This window comes from Aythya ferina (genome assembly GCF_964211825.1).
Source record: "Aythya ferina genome assembly, chromosome: 2".
Taxonomy (NCBI): domain Eukaryota; kingdom Metazoa; phylum Chordata; class Aves; order Anseriformes; family Anatidae; genus Aythya; species Aythya ferina.
The window spans coordinates 107,646,320-107,674,066 of NC_140297.1; the positions used below are offsets into that span (position 1 = coordinate 107,646,320).

General features: G+C 42.2%; 1 protein-coding gene across 7 annotated transcripts in view; it reads right to left on the minus strand.

The window, feature by feature from the left end:
• Positions 1 to 27,747, minus strand: part of MTCL1 (microtubule crosslinking factor 1) — a 104,439-nt gene that overhangs the window by 49,334 nt on the left and 27,358 nt on the right. For 5 of the 7 annotated variants that reach the window (XM_084508118.1, XM_084508115.1, XM_084508114.1 and 2 more), the window contains exons 4-5: positions 3,557 to 3,616; positions 1,402 to 1,479 (exon numbers count right to left, since the gene is read on the minus strand). In XM_084508118.1, the coding sequence (XP_084364244.1) occupies positions 1,402 to 1,479; positions 3,557 to 3,616 (138 nt within the window). The remainder of the gene's footprint in view (positions 1 to 1,401; positions 1,480 to 3,556; positions 3,617 to 27,747) is intronic. The other 2 variants (XM_084508112.1, XM_084508113.1) reach the window with 2 other exon arrangements.

Here is a 27,747-nt window from a genome sequence, read left to right on the forward strand (position 1 = left end):
AGTGGGTTTGGGGTCAGGCCCCCAATGTTTTTTCTCTGCATCACTGCACAACTCAAACTTATATTATTAGATTATATGGAGTTAGCATGTTATTACAGCAGGACAAAAACAGTTAACTATTCTTATAATAGCAGTTCCTTATTGCTAGGTTTTGTCTATGTTAAAAAAAAAAAAAAAAGTATTGCATTTGTAAGTTTTGTCTTTTGCAAGAGCTGAAACAAAGAAGATTTTTTTTTTCATTAAACAAACACAAGCCTTATACAAAACAACAGAGCAGATGAATGTTTATCTCGCCTACTAAATATGGATCCCATCTGGAAAGGTGAGAAAGCTCTAGATCTTCCCTGCTTCTCTGCCAGGAAACATGACTACTGAAAATCCCATTCCCCAGACAGGTTTTTTCCAAAGGAAAAGAATGGTCAGGAGAGATTTATCAGCAAGATCTAAGCATGCCAGAAGGGTAGGACCCCAACCTTCATGCATCTGTCCCTCTGAAACTTTGTGTACAGAAATATCAATCATTTCTTGATCAGTTGAAACCAAGTGGAAACAGCAAAAGGGCAAGACCCACTTAAGCAAGTAGAGTTTTGAATATAAGGCAAACTAAGGTGAGGCCAAATCACAGAATTAGGAATAGTTTGTTACAAGTTGTCACAAATGAAATGAAAGCCAAAAATAAAATTAAAAAGTTAAAAAAAAAAAAAAAAAAAAAAAAAAAAGGAGAACACAGTCTTTACATCATTCTGTAGAAACAAGAGGCTCAAATCCCAAGGGCTGAAAGCTGGGCTATGGCACAGCCTGGCTGTATTTCTGTATTTCACATCCAGCATGTGGACACTTTCCTAAAAGGTGTATGTAGGGCAGACTGTCTTGAAAGAAAAGAAGGAAAAGTGCAAAAATGTTCAGTTGTTAATGGTGTTAGTCACTGACTTAAAGGATCATTAAGGATAAATGGGAAATTAATGGTTACTGGTAGTGCATATTTGGATGCTATAGCACCACAACTGTGTATAGCACTACAGAGGGATGTTAATGGGAAAAAAAAAATACAGAAAGAAAAAACCCAGATTCCTCCCTAAAGAGTCTGCAGTCTAATTTAGGCAAATGTAGAGTGTTGAGATAAACAAATGAAACTTAAATGAAAGAAATGAACTTAAATTCATTATGCAATGTAAATGATGCAATGAGAATGAGGAGCTGATCAAAAACTCCCAAATGTGATATTTCTTTTCTGGCAAGAAGACACAAAGATAGGTAGAGACCACCACCATCTCCTCTACCACCACCGTCTCATGGGACTGCCAGGCAGAAGATGGGTAAGCGTGCTGGGGTTGTGAGTCTGACGACAGGGCAGTACGACCAGCACCCAAGCACCAGGTGAGCACCAGCACTCACTCCTACCTTGCGCTGGAGAACCACTTTTCTCTGTGTTTTGCCTGGTGCCTGGTACTTCCCAAGAAGCTCCACTTTGCAATTCTGCTGAATAAAAACTTTTTTCTTCAGTACTGCTAGAGGCGGGTAAGCATGACTAACAACTCTGCTTTTACATGACTTCAAGACAATCAGTTTCACAGGAATTTACGATGTGCCCTGCAGTGGATGTGACATTCCCACTAATTTTCATGATGAGCTCCCAGTACATAAAAACGCCGGTCTTGCTGTATGTTATACATATCTGTAAGTATGCAGATGCACAGATTTAAAGAATGTAAGTCTGCGGCTGCTTTTCAGTCGAAAAACTTGTAATGGGGATTAAAAAGAAAGACAAAAAGGTTCTTCCTGTTGGCTTGAGTAAGTCAAGCCTTCATTTCAAAAGCTGTTTAGCGTTTGGCCTAAGATGTCTCAGTTTAGGTATTTGAACCTCTTTTAGGTGTTTAGGGTGGCTGCTCCTGAAAAGCAGCACTTCAAACCTCCCTGGCTGTGTCTGTACTTACCCCTCTGAGCCCTGCCCCAGGACCCAGAGCTGTTGAACCAGGGTCAGGCACTTGGTATGGTGTGCTCTGGTCTCAACCAAAATGTGACTCTGAGTGGATACCTGGGTTTGGAGACTGCTCTGTCTAATGCCCCATAGCTGGGAGGTGGCTAGGACATGTCAGTATACCAGATTGTTTCTCCATCCTTCCTACCCTAAAGAATTGCTGAATAAAACTGAACAGCAACCTTTGAACATAAATCCTTCGCTTTCATGATGTATAAACACGTGTGGGTATGGTGTAAAGGTTTTTATTTTTCCTGGGTGGTTTCCGGGATCACTTCCTCATGTTGTGAATGGTACAGAGGTGATCCAGGGTTACCCCATTAATTTTATGAAGTCCTTTGTAAGGCTTTTCAAGGCAAAGTAGAGCTGCTCCTGTGCTCTGGAGTTCCAGTGTCTGGATTTGGGTGGAAAAATACAAGCACATGAATCCATTCTCTCTGCACTTCTCTGTATTTCCAGGAATGAGGAAGGGAAGGACAGTGCCTCCTACAAAGCCCAATGGACCCAACCATGCATTCATGTATCTTGACTTGTAATTTCCATGTGTATATATTTCATATGTATATCTTACATACTTATAGGAAAACAAACTTTCTGACCTCAGTGGTGACTTAAATAATTACTTATAACAGGCGATGCAGGAAGAAAGTCTCATGCCCCATTTTAAGGTCTGATTCAGTACTTGTCCTCGCTCCACAGGGATGCTCGCTCTGTTGTGCCCCAGGAATGGAGGCAGCAGCCCCCAGTCTGGCCACCCCCAGCCCTTCAGCCGCCCATGGAGCCCGTTTCAAGTGCAGCATGTTCTAATTTATTACAGCTATTATTACGAATCAATGGGATTTTAAGACTCCATCGACTCTGAGAAAAGCCATACGTCTCGGTTGCATGCACCGAGCCTGCCAAAGGGGCAGCAGGGGAAGCTCAACCTTTCTGTAGCGAAGATAATGATGCCACTCTTGGCTCCTTTCACAGGGAGATGAAACACTATCCCCATCTCCCTGTCTATAAACAGTAACCGTGTGGGTACTGGGAAAGGCTTCAACTCCTACTGTCAGCACAGGGAGCAGAGGAAGCGGTGCAGAGCACTTTCCTGAGGGGGACCAGCCCAGGAGACTTCGATAAAACCAGTGTCCAAAGGCAGACAAAGGGTCTGGCTCGGGCTCTGCCCTTTATCTGAGCAGGGAGAAGCACAGTGTCACAAGTGGCTCCCCTGATGTGACACCGTGCTGGCTGCTTCACCGCTCGTTAGTGCAACAACTTGGGCACCACGTATAAATTTAGCCAGTCCCTAAGCTGTGATCCAATTACTTTGTGAGGCAAGGTGATTTTCTCTTCTTGTACGAAACCGTCAGCCTTGCTCTGCTGATAACGTGCACAACGAACCCGAGATGCTGCGTGGTTTGGAGACTGTGCTTGCGTCCTAAATTGCTTCTACATTATCTCTGGGAAGTCTCAGTAGATTAAGGCCTAATTGCACTCTAGTTAATGTGCCCGATGGCCCCGTCAACACCCGCAGAATGAAATTTTGAGTTCCGTCATGCGATTTTGCTACAAATTGCACGTTCTTGAAAAACGTACCTGGGTGAGTGTTTTTTTTTCTTTGTGCATTTCTCTGCTGCCTCTTCTCTTCAGGGAACTCTGAAACAGAAGTGTTGCTGGGTTATTGATAAGCTAAGCACAAAGCCTGCAAGTTTGGCAGAGCTCACAGCCATAAAACTAATTGAGGAGAAAGTGGGGATATACTCCGGAGCAACGAGGGATTTAATTTTTGTTATTAATCGCTGAGAAAACAAGATGATCAGGGCCTTGTCAGTGTGCACACTATTTCCCACACACAAAACAGAAAGGAATAAAATCAGTCAAAAGTTCACAGAGGCAAACAAAAACAAAACCCACAACTTTTCTTCTCCTCTGGACCACCACAATTTTTGGCAAAACTTTCTTTCAGTATGGGGCAATGATTTATGTTTGATTAGTCCAGGGCAGAAGTCCAAGAATGTTACTTACAGTGGATGTGAAACACATTGTGGAAACCTTGGAGGAAAGCAGCACAAAAAAATGGAAGGTCACGCACATTAAAGCTGTGTGGCATAACATCATTGGTTAGCCCTTGCTAGCAAACACACAAAGAGCCCAGATAAACACCAATAAAATAAAATAAATAATAATAAAAAAAATTCTCTCTGTGTGTTTTGGAATTTACTACATACATTTGATTTGATTGGCATTGCAAATCTTCACAGCACTTTATAAGCAGTTTTTTTAAGACACAATTTTACATTTAAGATGTGGAAATGATGTCATCACCCCTGCTCGGTTTTCTGAAACCTCCCACCACCAAATGGAAACGCACAGCTTTCCTCAGGAGGGGCAGTGGAGCACAGCCACCTTACTGGTATTTGCACTCATTCTCTCAAGCTTGTGTTTCAGGACCAAGCTCAAACCAGTGTGACCTGGATTTATTTAGAAACGGCAAAAATTTGACTTGCGTAGGTTGAAGTATCTAAGTATCACAGGAGAACAGCAGATGTTAGGCAAAAAAGCAAGAAGCTGGAAACTATGGAGTCATCTGAATTCAAAGCTTGCTGCAATGCTTTGTTGGCATCCAGAGCTTCAGCTTCCCTTGAACCTGCCCCATACACACAGGAGAAGGAAATATTGGGTACTTCAACTAGCAGTGCCTCCCCTTTTGTCAGCTCAAGGTCCCTTTTGCAGTGGTTTAGGCCACTGCTTCTAATATGGCCCTCAGTGGCTTGTAACACTTTTGGGCACAGAAATTAGTCGGCATGCTTACCCCTCCAACAAGCAGCACAGCAGGCTTCAGCACAACCCAAGAGAAAACAGGAATTTTCTCCATCAAGAAAGGCAAAGGAAGTCTGAAGGATGATAATCCCTAATGATCGACCTGACACTGTGGCATCTTTCATTGATTACTTCTATTTATATTTGTTCTATGAGGGACGGTTGCCAGCTGAGGTGAACCCTAAGCTGTTGCAGGTTCATGGTGTGAGCTCAGGGACACGGACACACACCATGCAAATCTAAGCAAAAGCTTTCCGTGCCTCTGTGGTTCCTGACTGTTAAGCTATGCAGCTACTACGAATTATAATTATGCCATGCTAAGACAAATCTCCTCTTCTGGTCTTTGTTATACACCGTTAAGTAGTTAAAACCCATTCATGTGCAGCACCATATGCCCAAAACATACTACAGTTTGTTTTTGCTAATCTGCTCTCTACTCTAATCTCATGAATTCCTATAACTAATGAAGCTGAGTAAGAGATTTTTTTTTTTTCTGGATACTGAAACGGTTTAATGAAAAAAAAAAAAAAGATTTTAAACACTGCAAACATCATATGAAAACCTGTTACACAATCTTAGCCAGGATAAACAGTTACTGTTTCCCCTTTTTCTATTTTCAGTGTGGCATTATTCTGGAAACAGAGATGCAACTGCAAGCAGCCACCAGCCATGGTACCTGCCCTGGTACACAAGACAAGTCAATACAGCTGAAAAGCTGCAGGTACAGCTCTACACTCACATCCATTGCTCTTCTGTGTGACTTCAAGCAAGAGTAGCACAAATAAGAGGATGTCTTCCAGTTGTTGCGTTCACTTAGCAAGCCCTTGGTGTCACAGATGAGCCTACCAGTTTCTGCAGAGGCCTCCACACACTGCTGCAGCATAGGAGTAGCAATCATGTTAGAGATGCAAAACCTTCTGTCAAATCCTAAAAACTTCTTGCTTTTACTAAGACAAAAAGCTACAGTTGGAAACATCCAGCCTGAGAAGCCAGGAGGATGGTGGGTTGTGGTGTGGGATGGACAGTAATGCAACCTTTGCTCAGTTACAAGGAATAATACTTGGAAAGTAAGAGAAATAGAAATAAAATATAAGTAGGAAAGATGCATCACATGATGAGAAACAGGCAGGTAGTGATCTGGCTTTGGGAGCTATAAACTCTGCTTCTTGCTGAAAAAATGGATTTCACAGATCCAGAGTACCAAGTGTTTAACGTAATGCCACAGTCAGGGCCATACTTTGCACGTTTTCACACCAACCTGCTTGGATTTGCATAACAGCCTTCTGATCAGTGCTGGGCTGGGAGATGGCTCTGTATTTCCATAATGCAAGGACTCAACTTTAGGCTAGGTGCGAGAGAAAGAATGCAATATCTACCTCTGGGAGCTATCAGAGGATGATAGGGAGAAACATCCGCTGGCCAGTGCAGGACTGGAAGCAGGGGGATGAGCACAAGGGGCTAACCAACCAAAAATCCCTAGCCCCTATACAAGAGCAATGAAAGATCTCCAATGTACCTCTGTGGGACTAGGCTGCACGTGCATGGGAAACGCTAACCAATATAGATCATATTTCTGTAGGACTAAGGGCAGAGGGTGCCACTGCAAAAAGAAATAGGTGGAACACACCACAGGCCTAAGTGATTTAAAAATAAAAGTGGTACAATAGAGGAGCATTTCTCTTTGATGCGCAGGAAATTGGTATCAGAAGCTGATATGAATTAATGCTGCAAGGAACATTTCTGTGCTACCTTTTATAATCAAGAGACCAACCAGAGTTGGCCATCTATTAAAAAGTCTCTCCATGATGGTTAAACAAGGTTTCGTTAGTCTTTTGGTTAATATTAGTGTCTCAGGAAAGAGGTTACTCAATGAATACTAACAAATTGCCTGGTATTTTAAAAGTTAAACTTCCCCAAAAGATCACTGGATATAGTGAGTACAGTATTATCAGCAGGAAGAGACACAATTATTTCCACTTTCCCAGAAGCCTGGCAAGGACAGGAAGAGACTATTTTCATCTTTCAGTGAACTCTAGTTTTAGCAAATCCGAGAGGAGTGCAGCAAACTCAGCAATGAGAACAAGGAGAGAGTGAGACAACACGTGGGGAACAGCAAGGGGTAGGCAGTGCACTGGAATTAGAGGCTGAGTAAGACATTGAAATAAAGTTTGAGTTGAGAGGAATCACAAATGTAAACACAAGATATGCCCCAAGTCTCAACACTGAGGTAAGCGCTAGGAAGGTTGGGAATAGAGCTGTGGACAGGAGGCAGGAGACAAATACTTGGAAAAAAAAAAAAAAAAAAAAGGGAATTCAGAGCCTGTTGGAGCAACCACCCTGTCATTTTATTCACTGCTACCAAGAGGAGCGAGTCATTTTGGGTGTAATTTGGCATCTGCAGGCAGGTGTGGGCTTGCTATCGTATGTGCATCAAACTGAGCCTGCAAAATCAAGTAGTCAGCCATTGAAGTGAGGATGTCTGCAATGTAAAAACACAGAGGCTGGCTTGGAAAGTCTGGCCTGAAGGCCACTTCTGTCACTGTGATGTGTGAAGAATTATGCACGAGCATTACTGTGGCTTATGAATTGTATAAATAATGTTCTCTCCCTGCGCAATGATGGCTTGCTACCGATCGCTTTGAAATGGATTATCACAAATTTCATTTGCATTCATTAGAAAATACTGCCTGTGAGAGATCTGACAGCACTTCTAAAAAAATATGTACGAGTGACCAAACCCACTGGCTCTAAATATACCAGTAGCTTACCTGGGCTGCTTTCAGATTACTGGTTTATCTGTAAGGTAAAAGCTTAAGAGTTGCACGTTGGCACTCCCCAGTGAGAGCTAACTTCTTGCTAGGTGTTGAGCCCCCGCAGGTCCAGCATTCAGCAAAACATCCAGCAAGATGTAATCTCTGCCCCATAGCATGTGGATGACTGTAAAGCCTGGCAATCTACCGACCCCTTCACAACAGTTACATCCTGCTAAGCAGCAGTGATTTAGATGAAGGCAACTCTGCTTGGCATGAATGTGAATCAGAAGGAAGGGCCCACTCACAACATACCGTCAGAGGGGGGACTTGTCCCCGTGTAATGTAAAGCAGCACTCGTTAACTGCAGCACTAATTGCTGCTCAGGAGTGACTCATGCTGATGTTTTCTGGGCACCGTGCTGGACCACAGGGGGAGGTTATGGCAGAGGGTGACAAAGCCAAGGGATACTGCTCTCAAACCACTAATGAGTGAACTCTTTAAAAATGCTCCACTGTGCATCTTCTTTCCAGTCCTGTTACTCATCTATTTGAAAAGGAAGCATTTCCCACTTCTGCAGCAACACACTTCTTTGTAATGGTAGGGTAGGGTGGCTTCCACTTCATCTTAAAGCCTGAACTACCTCAAAATACCAGGTGTACAACTGAAATTTTGTTTAGCTGCCATCCCACACCTCCATACTACACAGGGCACTCAGTGACAGCATGGCAGCAGGTTTTCCATGTGGGCTGTCATACGTACCTATGGGATGGAACTGGAAAATACAATGAAACCCTAATCACTTTTCAATTGCTGTAGGTCCTTGAAAAGAATATCTCACCGAGCCCTGATAACACTGGGTTTGACGCAAGTGATCTGTATCTGCATTCACCCCCATGTGTGTTTCATTTACTGGAAATCTCCAAATGCGGTGATACTCATCATTCACATGACCTAGCGAAGCAAGCCATGTCTGAAATATCATAAGCATTACGGTTCAGAATAAAAGCCATCCCTTGAGTAAAAAAGCAGCAAAGCAGAGCAGCTTTCAGCACCAGCTTAAATTTCCCTAACCATTCTTTACCCTATTGTGCTAAGTTTATGAATGGGGGCTTTGGAGGAGTCTCTTTCTTTTGCCTCTTATGACCAGCGCATGGCATCGGTTGTCTCTCACAGCTTCCCAGTGCCTCTTGCATGTGGACTGATCCCCTGGTGATACCAGCTGGAGGGGTGTTTGCAAATAATTCGGTGTGGCAGATCTGGGAGGTGCTGTGCAAGGGAAGCCTGGAGGCCAGGCTGCCGAGAGGGCAGCGTGTGGGATGGGAAAGACAGCCAGGCTGCCTCAAAACAGGCTGCTTCCCTTAGTATTTGCTCCGCTGAGGCTGACAAGGGGTCCTGAATTTAATGTAATCATCTATAATAATATGATAATTGTTATAGCAATAACAGGTAAGCAGTTATAGCACAGTGATGTAATAGATGTTATTAATACAATAACTGAAATCCTAAAGCAGACAGCTGAGATCCCAAACACTGACTGGTGTCGTTGTCTTGTGCACTACTGCTATTTTTAATAACTTCTTAAATTCATTAAAATGTATTTTAAAAGTCCCTGTGTGCGAGTCCTACTTTGTTGAGACATAAAATACCCAAATTACATCACAGCTATCACAATACGTAAGGGGGATTTTAACATGCTGAGACCAGACCAGCGTCAGCTGAGCCGCAGTCGCTGAGCATCACCCTGCCACTGGCCCTGCACACAGGACAGGAGCCACGTCAGCTTGCACCCTTTTGAAAAGAGCTCATTCAGGAGCAGGGGCATAATCCCAGAGGTATGTGCTGTGCTGACACTGAGCTTGCTGGTATCACAGTGCAGCAGGCAGCCTGTGAAAACGTGCCGGGTGCCGTACACACACAGAAACAAAGCTGCCCTCTCCTCCTGTGTTCCCTGAAAAACACTTTAAAACCAAAATCCTTTCTGAGGGGCTGTAGCAAGCATCCTGCTGTTCTGTTGCAGGCCTTCCACTGGGAGCTGCTGAGCAGCAGTCAGCCTGGGCTGGATTTACAACATCACAGGGGTAGTGCTCAGAAAGGGGATTAGGAGTTGATGCTTCCGAAGGAAGACAACATAAGAGCATTTACTGCTGATCAATGCACATGTAGCATCACATTTCCTGTAACTGTTGATCTATTATTGGCATAATTTTTTTTCTTTCTTTTTTTTTTTTTTTTTTTCAGAAGACTAAAGCAGTGGTATGCCCACAGAGACAGCAACCTGCTCTCCCAATTGCTTGCAGAGATAGACTTCATCCTTTCCCTGCCACCAAGAGCATTTAAAAGCAATGCTACATGACTGATGGTCCTGGGTTTTCAGGTTTTGAGCAGGTTTCAGTGCACTGGAGAAGCAAAAAGTTGAGTTTCAGGGTGATGAGGTGAAGCAGAGAGCTGTGGTTTGGATGGTGCTGTTAAAGGAGAGGAGGGGAGCTGGGTGAAGCTCCAAGCTCTTAGGGGGTCACGAGGCTACTTCAGCAATTTACAGCACTAGGAGAGGAAGAAAACACACAGATCTGAAATCTCTGTAGTGCCCAGGGTATAGGTGTAAAGAGCAAATTGCACAGAATAAAAAAAAAAAAAAAAAAAAAAAAAAAGAGTATTTTTAGAACTTTTAGCAGAGAAACATATACAAAGCTGTGCAGCATCTGTACTTTCTGTACTAATAGATCAACAGCTATAGGATTGTCTTTGTCATTGGGGATGGAAAGATATTTTTTCCATGAGCAGACAACTATAACTACAAGTACATTCAATCGCCCCTGGATTAGAGCAACTTGCTGTTTCTATAAAGTATTAAATAAAATTCTAAAGAAGCAGAGAGATTAAAGGCCAACTGAGATGATCTCCAGTGAACATGGCCCAGATAGGCTTTGTAATCCTCAGGTGCCCATCTATTATTTCACAATTTCAAGGACACTGCACTCAGAAAACAGGTTTCCATTTTTCATCTAGATACAACAAAAAGATGGTAAATGTATACAGTTGTAACTGATGACTATTTTGACCCTCAGACAAGCGTTACCTGTAACTCCCATTCCTATATATAATCCGAAGCACGTAACAGTTTACTGACAGGTGATGCGTCACCCCAAAGACACACGTATTCAGCTTGCCATGGGAGTAGTCACAGTTTGAGCACAAACAATATTAGTTCTCAAATAAAGAACAAGGCCATCAATTATACAAATAAAATTCAAGTTAGAGTTGCCATCATGGGAGAAAAGTGTTAGGCCACCTAGGATCCCAATTTCAGCTGGAAATGGCCAGTAGGAAAATAAATTATGAATTAGGAAAGATGGTATAATTGCAAAATCCCCATTTCAAGCTCTCTGACCTCTCGGAGCAGCTCCTAGGAAGGTGGGTGAAAGTGTGGGGTGGGATAATGCTCCTCGGTCTGCTCTGTAGACCCTGCCCAAGACACTCAGCTTTCCCAGCCCTCCCCAGCACATGGGGAGCTGATCTTTGGGGGAATCAGCTCCTGCCCATGGGAGGAATTTGCTACTTCATCTTTATTGGTATTCAGCCCTCCCTAGCCGCATCCTACGTGGGGCCTAGCTGCTGTACTTCCTTGGGATACAGACTTCCTTACCAAGAATAACATTTTATCTGCAGGCAAAACAGAAGAGAAGACGGAAAGAGGATAACCCGCTCATACTCCCTTGAAACCACAAGATTAGTTTTACCGGTCCAGACCACTCCAATAGCAACAACCCCAGGCAACAACCTTTATTCAAGCAAAATATTGATTTTAGGATACAGGAATAAGTGACTTGGATCATCACCTCTTACATTAAGTTCCTGTATGAATCAGACATCAGAAAAATCGACTAGGACATCTTTGTGCTTTGTCTCCTTGCTATGTATTACTCCTCTTTTTTGTTTAGTCTAATTCAAAACATCCATTCGCTGTGTGGGGTGAGCTGCTGGCACACAACTGTGGCTGGTTTTCAGGAGATTCTTCTGCTTAAGAAACCTCATGCCCTACAGAAACTGCAGGCCCTGCTAGAAAAAAGAGGAAAGTCACCATAGGCAGGACCAGCCCTGGTCTGAGGCAGCAAGCAGCAAGGGACAGTGTCTGCACTGTGCTAGGCTGCTTGGGAAACAATTCTTCACCCATTCCCTAACCTTTCAATTGACTGAATTTGTAACCCTAGTCACGTTTTACACAGTATTTTTATTATGATAATTATTATGATAACAAGTGAAGACTGACAGCACTTGGTTTTGATGACTTTCTCTCAGAGGCTATAAAATTATGCCCTTTTCTTTGCACTTTTATGTACCTGTTGTAAAAGGCACACTTTGCTGAGAATATGTATGTTTCTTCAATGAAGTGGAAAAAACCCACTACAGCTATCTGGCTGGTGATGCTGCACACCCAGGCTCAAATACAGAATGAAATAAAAAAGCTGAGCAGCGCTGTTGCCTTCACACGACCCTGACAGTTGATGCCAGCTGCTGTGTCCTAAGGTTGAACCATGCACCAAAATACATAAATTACAGGGAGGAGCTCACTGATCCCATCTGCACATCGTATTGATGCTGCTGCCTGGTGAAAGAGGTATCTGAAGACGACTTGAGATGCAGCTTCTGAAAAATAATTGTTAGACAGTAACTCTGAAGTCCTTCTGATCTCTGGGTACTTGGCATGCTGAGGTACATCAGAGAAGGAACGTCCTCGTGTATTTCGTATTTGATTTGCCTACTACAAAGAACCTCTTCATATGTGGAAATCCTTGCAAAACACTCAGGAAGAGTGAAGCTGCAATGGCAAGCTCCTGCTGGGGAGTGCAGGCTGAGAAAATATTCTGGGAAAATACCTTTTTATTATACTTCTTGGCCCAAAAAAGCCAAAGAAGCAAGTTTTTTTTACTATAAATCAGCATATGAAGTACAGGGATTTAACCACATACAAATAGCTAAGTAACAGATACTACTGAGGAATATACTTCTGTGCCAAAATCACTCCAAACTCCATTTTTTAATGTTTTTTCATTAACTCCAGCAAGTCTTGGACTAGGGCCTCAGGCAGTGCAAGCTGAGCTTCTGAAACTGAAGCTTTTAGGAGACCAGACAGCGTGCCACAGATGCTGCAGACAGGCGTCTGATGGTCACTGGTCCATGCCTACTGTCACGCCTGGTAAGAGGACATCACCAAGTCACGTCACAAAGCCCTGCTAAGCCTGTCAGGCAATAATACAAACCAAAGTTTGTTTTGTCAAGCCCGATGAAACAGCAAGTGCAGATTCTCTGGGGGACATGATAACCCTTCCCCTCTTATCTCTGACCAGCCATCGGCCATCACGTGCTAGGCACGGGGCTGCCGCAGGGATGCTGTGCTGGCTGCTGCCCCAGCACCCCTCTTCCTACAGGGTCTCCCTCAAAATTACGCCCTGCTGTGAAGCAGAGGCAGCTGAGCCCCATCGATGGACCAGCTCCTGACCTGAAACATGGCAACTCGCAGCAAAATAGAATATATCCTAACCCGGGGGCAGAAGATTAACGATGATGAATAACACGTATGCATTAGAGTGAATAATGGCAGCCTGCTGGAGAGACTGCCAGAGACCTGCAATTTTTTTTCAGATCATTATTTCTCAGATGACAGAGACTGCTGAAATGGGAAATTCATGCACTTTTCATTTTTCTAATTAAAATGCAAAAACGGTGTCTCTCCACCACTGAAGTCATTGGTCACTCTTTTCTTTCTGCATCTTCATCCATCTGGAAAAAGCAGCTCCTTACAGGTAACCTGCTGAGAGCCCACCCTATCCCAAAGGGTGCCACAGTGTCAGCGCTTAAAGTAAGCACAAACAATTCCCTTAATGATGCCCACAGAAGATAAGCAGCCAGGCACTGCTCCTGTCCCAAGTACACCGCGTGCTGTGGGGCTTGACCAGGGGAAATGCCAGAAAAGTTCCTACTGACCACCCCAAATGCCCCAGACAACACGCGATTGCCCCATTTGGCTTTGTTATTTTCTCTTTATTTTGCAAGTAACAACCAAGAATTTTGAATACATTTTCATTTACATGGGAAAACCTGAGAAAGCTGTTTGTGCCCCAGAAGGAGACCAAAGAACTTTAAGCAAAAGTAGATCTAGAGTTTGACAAAAAAAAATTCTAATTGAGATAATTATTTTAATGACTTGGAACTAAAAATCATTTGGATGAGTCCTCTTCAGGCTTTGCTTATTCATTTCCTTGCCACCATAAAGCTGGCATGCTTTGACCAAATTCTCCCCCTATAACAAAAACTAAAAGGAAAGCTGGTGGCAACCCTAGATTCTAAGAGGTATAAAGTATCAATTATAATAGAAGGCACATACTTACTTGAAATCCCCTTCCACCTTAAAGTAATAAAATTATTTATGCTGGTGGAATAATAAACCTTTGATTCTGACTGGTGCTTAAAGAAGATAATTTGTTTTTGCCTTGTTTTTTGTTCAGCATCATGCATCTGTATCATTGTATCACTTGTTGCTAATGATTCCAATAGTGGCTTGCAGACTCTGCAGGATGAAATCACCAGGCTCTACACTCCTTTCAAATGATTTGGCAGGGATTCTCTTTGAAAATAAACTTTTCGGAACACCACTCACCAGTACTGAGGCATAAAATAAAATAAAAATAAAATAAAAAAATAAATAAAATAAAATAAAATAAAATACAACCACTACCCCCCCCCCAAATAATAACAATAACAACAATAATAATTCCCCAATTCAATAATCATTTTTATTTCTATAGAGCAATGTGATGCTATAGTATTCACAGCTCTCTAGGCTTAAAAGCTGTGTTGCACGTACTAATGCGAGTGGTTCATTGTTAGTCATGCAAGGCATCCCACTGGCCTCTCTTCAGTGAGGGCTGCAGAATCACAGCCCTATTATGGTCAGGACCAATATTTATGCACACTTGTCAGATTTCACACGGCCTGTCTGAATGACATGCTCTCCTTTGGCCCTGCTTTTCTCCTCTTTAGGCGCTTCTTTCTTTCCTTTGCCCTCTAATGTCTACGTTGCTTTTCATAATAAGTGTGAATTTAACCAGGGAGCCTCTCAGCAACCTCACATATACTATTTTTCAGTGTTCACAGGGAATCCTAGACATATTCATTAAGACCCCGGGCAAAATATTCAGTCACACAATGAACCTGCAGTGGAAGGACACTTGCTGGCAAGAGCTAAAGAGCTGAGCCCAGGGTAAGGGCTGAGGCAATGGAAGAGACTTTTCAAACTTTGCAATTACAGACTGGAAACAGTAGCCTGAAAATACTCCAGGCTACCAGCTGATTGCACTTCTACAAAATGCTTTAAAAAGCAGCTTTGAAAAGCTTTCCTCTGATTCAACTGCTATTCCTCCAAAATTTTCCTTTTCAAACACTGCTCCCCCTAGAAGCCAGGGATTTTCCTAAGAATAATAAGGCTTTGCTACCCAAAGCGCTGGACACCGGCCACAATGCCAGGTGTCCCCCCGGGCTGCACAGAGGTATGGATGCCTCCACCAGTGCAGCTGCACTAACACATTTCCAAAGCAGTTCAGTATTTCTGGATATATTTCACAGCAAGAAGCTGCATGGGGTCTAATGCAGGAGTAATCCGCAGAAGCAGTGTTTTCCTTTCGGCTGGATTTTAACAATGAATGCAAATGCATATAGGCTTTTGTAGGCTGAACGTTTCTATTCAAATCCTTGGATTCAAAAGCCTTTTTTTTTCTCAGCCACTGATCATGAAAACAGAACCTACAAAACAACCCGTCCCTTTCCGAATCAACATCCCAGCTACAATCTTGCGATAATGTCACCTAAGGGGTTAGTCTTTAAAATCATCTCTTTTACTTGGATATTTCACTTGCCTTTAAGTGAAAACAGAGTAATCTCAGTGTAGAAAATCCTGTGGTTTTGAGGAGTTTATTAGGATACTAGCTTGAAAGTATCCTGTCAGATGGCTGCTCCAGGTTAGAGAGAGGCTGGCATTTCCAGCTCTTCTGGCATTTTTTAAGTTTGCGCTTTTATTTCCCTACAATCCCACCCCTGCTCTCCTATTTGGCAATGTGTCATGAACAGAGAGATCAGCTGAAATTTCAGAATCAACTCAAGTCTCTTCGTCCTTTCCCATATGCTACTACCAGTGCATTACAGCACCTCAAACAAGAAGGGATAACTGGCAACAAAGTGCTCCAGAGCTCAGAGTGCTGATGTAAATTTGTCCAAACCACAGAATTTTTACACCCTACTACGCTTGGATGTTTGTGCATACATGTCTGGATCTTTGTGTAGAGTTGTAAGAAGTTGCTAAATGAAGAAAAAAAAGAAAGATGGATTTTTCTCTTCTTCATTACAATTGGATATTTATGATGCAAACACTCCCTAAAATATGTAGGCTTTCTTGCAAAGCCTTGAAGAGGCTGCACAGTCAGCACAGTCCAAAAGTTCAGCTGTAAAGGTCAGCAGACACATAGAAAAAGGAAGAAAAATGTCCTGGGACTATCCCCACTTTGGAGCAGAACAAGTGGATTAATTTGTGAGAGAAATCACAATTTAGATTCCTTTAAAGCTCCGCTTCCACCCCATACAGACAGATCACTGAAGCAGCAGATGCAAGCACACATCTGTGCTTGCAAGAACACTGAGTTCTAGTTTGACACCAATTTTCGCACTGCCTAATTTCTGGACTGCAGTTTGCCCACATGCGCATCTCACAGGATTGTTGCACAGATTAAATTTTTGCCAGGATTACATTTTTAAATCTGGGTTTGAAATGTTCTGCATATTATACTCAGAATAACAAATATCATTAAGGTCACTTTTTCCAGGCAATAGAAACTAAAAGATCAGCTGGTAGCTATCATATAATAACTTACACTGCATTTGGAAAAACTATTATATTTGGATAAAATTTGTGCATAATTTGGCATCATTTAAAAAGCAGACAGGTATCACAAATAAGTGTACCTCAGCTGATTTCACAGTTCCACAAATAGCAGTCATAATTTATTCTTCATTTCCCTTTGCTGTTACCACACACTGCAAACACATATGTCATTTCACGTCATGGCAGCTCTCCTGGAACAGAGCCAAATTCAGCATTGGTGCTAATAGGTGCAGCCTGGCATAAGCCAGCCATGACACAGATGCTTCCAACAGAGATGAAGTCGGTTCAGAGCTCTGTCAAGCCAGGAATGTGCTAGTTTTACACCCGTACAATGAATTTGTGCAATTCTGCTCCCCTATTTGATGCTGTACTGCAGATTTCTTGAATACAAAGCACTAAATCAAAAGCAGTTGCATAGAGAAAAGGCAAAAAATGCAGTATGGGTAAGATTTCCCACAAAAGCCAACAGCCAGGTTTATAGCTCTGAGGACCTTCTTCTGAGCTGCGGTCCTGCATGTGGGGCCACTCAGGTCTCCCTCTGTTAAGCTCTGACAGAAGACAAAACTGTTCAAAATGAGAAGTGGGACAAGTTCAGTGAAAGATGCTGCCACTGGTATGAAGACTCACGCAGGGGAACAGGTATGCTATCAGGGGGGAAAAAGGATGCCACTGAGACAGGCGTCAGAGGAGCTGCAAGGGTAGCTGGCTGTGAAGGGAATTTGGTGCTGCAGACCCTGTGCCTGTGCAGTACATCCAGGATGACCTCTACCCCTGGGCTTAAAGGCTGCTTTGGAAGGAGGAATTTAATTCAAGTCCCTTTTATTCATGGCTACCAGTGCTTTCCCAAGAGCTTGAGGGGTCCAAATCCCAGTGGGACATGCATACAAAAAGTTCCTTCCCTTCATCTGGAAATGGATATGTGGGGAAAAGTCCAGTCTGGGAAAGGCCTATGGTCTGGAAACCCACATTATGGAAGACTCCAAGAGGAGATCAGTTGTAAGGTCAACCTAATGACAAAGGCAAGAGAAACCAGGAACTTGTGTAAGTGGAGAGTGTGGCACGACAGCAGCAAGTACTATCTGGCAGTAGGAGACATTGAACACTTAAAAACAGCCTTATATGTTGGAAACAACACTCTCACCAACAGTTAACTAGGCTACTTGGAGCCCTCCACAGCAGCTGCTGTTGAGCTAGTCCATAAGCAGATGAGCTGCCCCGTGTCCTACCAATTCTTCCAAGCCACTTCTGGAGAAGCTAGGGAGTACATTATTCAAACACATCGTTTGGTAGGGAAATGTGCCATCTCTGCTCTCTACGAATGCCTGTAACACACCATGTAATCTCCACATCACAGGAATAGCAAAACGCTCTTCCTTCTTATCCGTGGACCAAAGTCTGACATCAGTCCCACGCTGGGCTGGGCCGTCGGAGCTCTGGGTGGATTCCCAGGGGTTTTCTGCCTGGGAGTTGATTGATTAATCTCCTCCCACCTGACAGAAGGAGGTGGATGGACGCCAGTGGCTGTGAGCTCTCCTGAATGCTGCACAATCACAGGATTCAATGTAAAGTTCCTACAGACCAGCAGTCAGCCCCCCAGATGCTGATCTACCAAACAGTAGGGTGCTCAGCTACAGAATAAAGGAGAAGAGGGAGAAGGCATTTCAGGAGACTCTTGCTAATGAATGAACCATCTGTCTGTCTTCTTTGTGAAAACTGGCTATTTATTCTGACATTTCCTTTTCCCCAAACACATTCTCTGCTGATGACCTTATTATTTTAAAGTAATGTAATTTAATTTTAATGCTTGCAATTGTCAGGGTAGAAAAAAAATAGCACTGAAGATATCTGTAGCTATCTTAGCAACTGGAAAAATAAAAATGTGCAAGGCCAATAAGATAAAGCAGATGCAAACTATCCAAGCCATGAAGTCCTACCACAAACAAACCTAGCTGGTAATAATTGCACTCATTTAAAGAGAACCGTGGCCACAGCTGTGAAATGAGTGACCAGCCCTGAATTCTTTATATGGGATAATTCTTCTATCACAAATTAAAAAACGCTGAATATAAATTTAAAAAAAATGAAGGAAAATCTCGCTGTTGGCAAAAGCTTATCATAAATACATAAACTGGGACGGAGCCTCCCTGGTCTGTCTTACCCAATTTAGGTCTCTCAAAGGAATGGGTCCATTTCAGGACAGCAGACTGTCCTTGAATGCCTGTAAATGTGAACACCATTTTAGCAGAAATGTAAGAAGAGGATATGGAGACTAATCAGGTTGTCCGTCCATCTTCTGGTATCATGTCTCTGGTACAGCCAACACCAGCTGTTTCAGACAAATGGATAAGAAGCCTTGTAGAAAGTTAATAGGGATAGCCTACCCAGCAAGGAAGTCTCCTCACTTGCTATTTCTTACCAGCTATTGACTAGTTTCAGATCTCAAATATGAAGTTTTATGGCCCTTTTAGGAATTTCACCTAAAATTAATTGACTGTTTTCAGGCAGTGCCATTACAATCCCAAATACTAGCAGAGAGGCAACATCTATGCACTTCTGGCAGATATGAATACTCATATGTGAATACTAAAATGCGAATACTAAAATGTGGAAAAAAAGAGTAAAATGAATGGCAAAATGTGGGCTGAGTACACATGAGTGGCTATTTTGGATCCACACACCTTTTGACCTGTTGTCCCAAATCGGTAACTCAGACCTCAAAAGTGAAGTCAGGGAGGGCTCTTTTTGTTCCATCCCCAAATATGGGATATAACTTGATAGCATCTCCCTGACCTCCTTCTGTTGTTCATTTGCATCTCAGCTGAACCCAGATGATCTTTGTACATGGTTTTATTTCAGGTAATAATGAAGAACACTGTTTTTTTCATATTTGGGCATCAGTGAGACATGCATTTACCCCAAACAAACAGACTTTGCAGAGGAGCTTTGTCAGCAACAACATTTTGTGCTATTTAAGCTGAAGTTCAGTTTGCAAGACTTACGGAGTCAAAGAGATGTGTGGAAAAAGAACCAACACATCCAGGGGCCATGAATGGGGGGCTCACAAGAACACATAGCTCATAGCTACATGCAGCCCGTATTCCTTCAGCCTGACACCTTCCCACCAGCTTTGGAGATGTCTGTGACACACAACGAAAGGAGGCATAATAAGCCCTGATGTCTCTGAGATGCAAACTAGCTGCTAGGGATCAACAGCAGCACGTGACATCCAAATGCAGAAATCACCATGGCGCAGTGGCTACAGCTCTTTTAATAACTTTATGCCTAACAAAAGCAGTCCCACAGAGCAGGAAGCTGGATCAGATCACTGTATTAGCAGAAAGAAGCTGCTCACCCCTGTTTTATACAGTGTGCTAAACTGTGTGCTAACGCACTACATAATGTTAACATTAACCAATCTTTTTCTTTGATCAAGCAGCCTAAGACACCTCAACAGAAACTGCTAAAAGCATCCAAACTGGCACAAACTTTTCTTATCCTGATGAGTAATGCTTAAGCAACTCTTGTTTATCTTGCTGTTTATCCAAAGCATCTTGAATATGTCCACTTGCATCTAAAGGCACTGTAGACAACTGCTCCAACTGAAAAAGGGACTTCAGAAAACATTTTCTTAACATTCATCTGTTCCTCATTACTGCAACTGAATGCTAAGTCTGAACAGATCTGGGAAAATGTACTTCCTACACAGACATTTTCCCCTTATTATTGTCTCTCTAAGTACTGAAAATGCAGCTGAAGGCGTGAACAGCTGCAATAATGGAAACTACAAATATGCTACTTAGGCAGTAGCAACGCTGGAGTTTTGAGAGAGAACCGATAGAGCAAATTTTCCTGCTCCTCTAAGTAAAGACAATACTTCAGGGGCATGCGTTCTTCAAACGACTGAACACATATTTATGGTTTTACAGTCTACTAGAAGAGGATAAAGGCCTAACTAAACCTTGACAATAGCCCAGAGTATGTCTTAGCAGCTCTATTCTAAGTTTTTCCTTTGGGGAACGTGAAACTACATGCCAATTTAATTTTTTTCATTAAGCGATGGTCCCAAACAGTACCAATGGCAGTGTGACATGGAAGGGAAAAGGATTAAAGGTAGACTAATTACTCACTGAAACCCACCACCAGATTGGTAATTTTATTTGATCTGAGAGTGGCTGACCCAGGAATGCCAAGGCTATTATTGTTGTAAAAAAGCTACACCTCACAAAATGGAAATATTATAAAACAAAAAAAATGAGGGTGTAATGTTATCTGACTAAAGGCTGTATTACCGTAAACATAAAGACCTGGAGAGGATAAGAGGAACAATGATAGGTGGAGGAACCCCATTAATCTTGTCAGGGAAAACTGAGCACAAGGAGCACTCCATCAAAGAGGAGAATTAAACAGCTGTCCCTGGAGGGGAACCCACAAAGAGCTAGGGAGAAGGAACTTTCTTCCTGGACTGCCATGCAAACTGTGGGGGTTACAGCCTAAAGGAGCATTGGGCTTGTTATGGTATGCAGAGGGAAGCAAATCTGGGGATTGTGTAAAACAGATCCAGTTGGCAGTTTGCCAGTTTGAGAAGATGAAATACCAAATTTTGCAGACTCACCAGCTTAAAATGGGAAGAAAAATAAGTCTAGTGAGAGAGATGGTTCCACTAGACAACACTTTTTTTTTTTTTTTTTTTTTTTTTTTTTTTTTTTTTTTTTTTTTTTTTTTAACTAGGCATTGCTTATACATCTCCTTGGATGTGTCCATAAAGGCATAAAGTGCACTATGGCTCTTTATCCTACATGCCCGACATCTGTGTATTTTATTTACAGGGCTGAATAAGACAGCACAGATACTTTTACTTACCCATTACAGTCTTTACTAGCTACACTCAACTTCACTTGAGCATCTGATTTTGATACTAATGGGCTGCAGTTAGGTTCACCTATTCTGTGCTCAAGCTGAGCAAACGACTTTATCATACAAGTTTCCAGGAATGAAAATTAATTGGAAGAAACAAAATTGAGGCTATTATTTGCATACAATGAATGGAGAGCATATGTCTGTTTCCAAAATGTTGGGCTGGAAATCCTGTTTTGAAGTTTCTGTTCTTCCAGACAGGAACGAAACACAATCCCCTACCTCGGGTTATAACCAGGTTACCTCAGGTTATGAATGCCAACTTACAAAGGGACTGTGAATCAAGAATTGTTACAGTAGGTTAAGAGGATATGCAACTTGAAAGGACTGATTTAACTTGAAAAGACTAATTGAACCTCTCTCCACTTAATTCATTATTATGGTCAGAATAAGAGAAATAACAAGGACTTTACCTCTTCTGGCCTGAAAATGGAGATGCAATCTAAGGAGATTTCTCTGCATCTGTGTACAGTGACCCCATAAGACATTCACAGAATAGTTCATAGTCATTCATAGCATCACAGAGTCACAGAATGGTTTGGGTTGGAAGGAACCTTAGAGACCACCTTGTCCCAGACCCCCTCCCACCAGACCAGGTTGCCCAAAGCCCCATCCAACTTGGCCTTGAACACCTCCAGGGATGGGGCATCCACAGCTTCTCTGGGCAACCTGTGCCAAGGCCTTACCACCCTCATAGCAAAGAATTTCTTCCAAATATCTAATCTAAATCTACCCGGTTTTAGTTTAAAACCACTATCCCTTGTCCTATCTCTAAATTCCTTGATAACAAGTCCCTCCCCACCTTTCCAGTAGGCCTCCTATAAATACTGGAAGGCTGCTATAAGGTCTCCCTGGAGCCTTCTTTTCACACCTTGGTAAACTGCTATCTCAAACACTTGAAAGTGTCCTGGAGGCAAGCAAGTGCCCCTGCTACAGTCCACATGGTGTTACTCTAGTGTCCACAGAGAAAAGCACCTTCTGCTTTCCAGCTGTGCTTTATCATGAGCACTGTCCCTGCTTCTGACCTGGATTCATTTGTTTCTGCTCTTCCTGGACAAGAGCCTCCCAGAGTTAACCATGGAAACAGCACAAACTATCTAAACCACAGCCATGTGGCTGCAAATCTCAACACATTCGGTATATGCACAGCTTTCTGGAAAACAGCTATAATGATCTCTACCAGAATGTGAAAAAGCAAATAAATACAAGAAACTACATTTTTAAAGCTATCATTGTCATTGTGCTGGAGGTCAGCATGAAAATTCTTATTTTACAGAAGTACTTTATGACTGCTAAATTAAGAAAGATAGTCTTCTAGGGAGAACAATGCAGCAGATGTGCTACAGGAGAATCACTGGAAGATGGAGATTTGCAAATGTTGCTCTCCTTTTCACAGCTGGCAGTAAATTCCCCTGAAACATATGTATGGAGGAGACCTGCCCACAGTATGAGTCTATGTAGCAGCTCTGAGCAAGAGTTTATTAACGTTCCTTTCAGCATATACCCATAAACAAATTTGTCTTCTCTGCATACATCCTCTTTTACATTATACTTATGTTCCACTGTATGTCTCAAGAAAACATTAGAAGGTTTATCATTACTAAAATTTAATTTATACTGCTACTGATGGTTTAGAAAACTACAGATTAGCAGTTAAAACAGTTAATGTAAGCCTCACTTCTAAACTGCAGGATCTTTGTGATGGAGAACCTGGCTTCTGCCTCTTCTATGTAGTATTTGGGATATTTGGAGGCCACATAAACTGATCTAAAAATTCTGAAATTAAGGTAATGAAACCTAGCATCTTATAATGGTCTCTCTGATAGAAAAACTGTTCCAGAAGAATTTGGGTATAAATATATTTAACTGGAATTTTTATTTATAATCAAAACAATTTCTACCTCAAGAGCTCTTGATTTCATCCCTTTCAGCTTTTAAACAGGTTTTCACTTCTCCTTTAAATGATACTTTCACAGGAACAATTGGCTTCAAATTGAAATCCCTATTCTTTGCTTTCTTCCTTTCCTTATGAAAAAAAATACCAAGGAAATAATGCAAATACTGGCCTTCTTGCCATAGGTCAGCACCAGAAAAATCTGAAAGCGTTAACTTTTTATATAATGCTCCTTCTGTCTGCCACATACATTAACATTTGGAATGGAAAATGTTGAAGACCTTCCACCTCCAGTTGTTCAAGAATTTCTTGTTTAGCATCCACTGCATACTGTAACAGATTTGCTTGAATATAGACTAATTTCATCTCTGTGTCCTCAGATGAATACTCTCAGTGTTTGCAAAGGTCTAAGGAATGGGAATGTCAGAATGAGAAGTTTGTTAACAGCTCTGGATGGTTCTCACGCGAGTTCCTCTGCGCCTCTAGTATGCATCTCAGTATTCACCTGGAGAAGGCCACACAGAATTTCTCTGCATAGAAATAGTGTTTCCTCATTTTCTTGTTTTTCACTTTCCCCAAGCAGAGCTCATCGCAGCTGATGTCCAGGTGACACATGCACAGCTCAGTGGGGATTTGCCTGCGTTCAAGGAAGTCACATCCCTCAAGAACATACAGGTACAAATACAGGCATCTTTCTAAGCACTTTCAAACCTTACAAACTTTTCAAACATATTTTAGTGAGTAGAAGGTCAAAAGAGCCTCAGTGTTGATATCAGTAACTCCGTGCTAATCCCTGTCCTTGAATGCTGGCTCAAAGGAATAGCTTGCAAGGAAGTTCAAACATTCCATTTTTTCTGCTTTTTTTCAGCTTCTTGGTAAAGCTTTACCTTCCCATCTGCTACTTGAATTCCCACTGAACACAAAGAACATGAGCCAGAAGTAGACATATGAAGCATACCAAAATTCCTGAAAAACAATTTCACTACTAACCTAAAGATGTAAGTGATTAATCCCTCATCATCTGACTCGATTCAAAAGCAGGGGTGTGATAGGAAGTGAATACTTCTTTCTTAGGTAGCCTTCAATTCACAGATCCTCCATGCCACCACCTACTCTTTGACATGTGCAAGCGAGGACTTATAAATAAACCCTACCCACTTTTTGGGGCCAGAAGTCTCATTTCAAGATTGTCTATTTCCAAGCTCCCTGCTACTGCAGGGAACAGTGATTCCAGCCTGGGCTTGGAGCCATTTTGGCTGCAAACGTTAGCACTGCTCCATCTTCCTGTGCAACTGATGTGGGTGAGGGAAGAAGCCTCAGGAAGTGCTGCCTCTCCTGACAGAGCAATGCTTCAACAAGGGCGGCATTAGGAGGACACATTGGATGCCACCTTTGTGGGGATGGGTGCGGTTCCTGGAGATACTGTGTCCTGCAGGCCTGGTCCCACCAGCACCAACCCACCAGGTGTGTGGCCTCCTGCAGGAGCCATCCCAGTAAGCCCAGGCCAGCCACTCCAGCACCTGGTAGAGTGACAGGCCAACCAAGGGACCAACTGATGACATTACTTGCTTCGTCGGGATGGAGAGGAATAGGGCAGTCAAGGAGTTGTTGTGAAGCTCTGCCTGGAGACTTGCAGCTTGTGGGAAGCAGCTAAGCACTGCTCTATTTACTGAACTTAGATACGCCTCCTTCAGTCCTACCTGCTCATCTAGCCTGAGGAGGATATGGAGTAACGCCACCAGTCCTTTCTCCCGGTGACTCAGGACACAGTATGAAATCAGAATAACAATTATTAAAGATAAAATAGAATTCCCAAATCCTCCTGATTCAGTTTTCCAAGCAGTACTGAGGTGGCATGTCATTAGTTCTTGTCCTCATTTCCCCAGCAGTGCCACCAACCGATACATCTACCACCTGCTTTGTCTAACTCTTTCCTTCCACTTTCTACCCGTGTGAGAACGACTCCTGTGCTTTGGTCACATTTAATATTCCTGTTTTTCCTAAATTAGATCTAGTAAGTGTAACGAGGAGATCAATAGACTTTATATAAACCTTATCCAGTGGAGATAAAAACGTGGACACTTTCTAACTCATGTCAATGATCAAGGAAAAGGACTACACTGCACAAGTGTGGAGTTTGCCCCCAGCTAGGTTCCACTTCCTCCACTCCCAGCACAAAAAGCAGTGCCCAGCAGGCTGTGCCAAGCTCTGCTGCACCATGTTGATCCCTTCATGTCCCAGAGAAGATGCCTGGCACCGAGCATGGGGCGCTGAGCAGCAGCTCTGCTGCTACGTGAAGCCAGAGCTCAACTCCCCCGTGATGCCGCAGCCCACAAGTGACTGCAGATCTGTTTTGCAGCTGTTTCCTTCAGATACCTACCCACACAAATCCTGTTTACTCCAATTCTGCTGGGAAGGTACAGAGCAGCACTAAATCCTATTTTACTATAGTCAGGATTAAGATTATACATCCATGACAATAATCTAAATCTTGCTAAAAGGCCTTGTTAAAGTCATGCATCAGCTAAAAACTGGACTCTAAGACTTCCTAGAAATTCAATAATATTATCTTTGATTCATTCACCACTGGGAGAAAATATTAAAACTAAAGACCACAGTTTGGTTGAATTACAAATTATATGTTCATCTAGCGGTTTCCATTAAAAAAAAAATGCAATAGTAAGCAGCAAGATGATACAGCATACTTAAATTTAATTTCTCTTGCCAGAGAAAAATTATACGAGCAACTGAATTACTAGGATGTACTAATTTTAATTAAAGTTCCCAAGGAGAACATAAGCGTCAACCAAGAAAACCAGATATGTCTGGAAGCTGCATTGAGGATAATAAAAAACAAACAACAACAACAAATAAAAAAACAGATGCCAGAACACATTACAGGGATGGACTTTTGACATTTGAATAAGGATTTCTAGTAACTCAGTTGAAGGAAGACTACAAACCTGGGCTTTCAATCTAGGGTTGATTCAGATGCACCATACCTTCTACTGAGACTTTGGGTCTGGGAAGCTACTCAGCTTCATTTATCTTGTTTAGTAAGCTTATGTATATCAAACAGAGAGAAATCCACATGACACTATGATTCTATGTTCCTTTTGGGAAATAAGCTTGGGATAATCTCTGGTGGTGCCCCAAAGAAAAAGCATCAGAAAATCCAGTAGGAAATCCCTTTCGCATGCCAGGTAAATCTCAAAATTTGACATTCACTGAAATTTGAAATCCAGCGCTGCCTTCATTCGTAAAATTTGTGGTAATATTTTTACTTGTTTTACAGGTCCGGTTGCTCACTTCATACAGATGCATGCCTAGCCTCTCATGAGTCTCCCTAAATCCTTACCCTGGGGTAATAATCATGTAGCAGTGACTTTCAAAGGCTGGTGACTTGTTTATACTGTCTACCAAACAAGTTTTTTTGGAATCGTTTCTGCCTCTGGCAACCCTCTGCGCCTGTAGAAAAATCCCTTGGTCTTGGTAAGGAACAGCAGAAACACTTTTTCTGCAGTAAACACTGAATAGAACTAATGGGGATTTAAAGACTGTTAAAAGCTGTGATTTGAAACACTGTCAATGCAAGGAGAACAAAACAAGGCACAAACTCTTTAGCCATACACACGTAATATTACAACTGCAAACTGAAAACCAATACAAAACATAAAGCTGCTTTCAAACATACCCCTGGACAAACTTAGTAGTTGAGTGGTTGCACTAACAGCAAAAGAATTCATTGCATATTAGCTGGGCCTCAAAGCCCAATGCCTCTCCCTACTCAAGAGATCAGGAACAACAACAGCAACAACAACAACAACAAAAATAGCATATGTTTAAAATAATTATGTGCCTCACTTCTACTCGTCAGTAAGCCTGGAGTAAATCACACCAAGAACTGTATGCTGTAATTTATTAACTTCTGTGAACTGTAGCGAAGGTATTCAATTAAAAACATGTACAATACTAAATGTCAGGAAACACTCTGAAATATTTTTTTGTATTTTTTTCATTTTTATGACTGTGAGAGAGCTAGTCATACTCTAAGTAGTTATATTGTTAAAAATCTGTTTAAAATTGTTAGAAATTCTTAAATACAAGACAGCCCTGTGCACTCCTGATTTTTTTTCTCAATGACTCTTTTCTTTGTAGTAGCTGTAATAGTAATAAATAGTAGTTTAAATTTATTTTCAAGATGTTCTTTCTTTATTCAGGTATCTTTTCCTACTACTGTTTAAATCCCCCTGAAATTCAGTGCAGACTGTCCTCAAGTGTGATGGCATTAGCAGAGGATCTACCTTGTGTCTGAAATGAGCCTCACTCTGCCATTAGATAAGACTCCCTGGATGTGCCTGAGCAGTAATTTGGATGTGGCTATTCCCTAACACACCCAAATATGAAAGCAAGGCATCAGTCTCTGTTTATGCCATCACAAGGAATGCTGTCAACATTATGAGATCATCACAGGAAA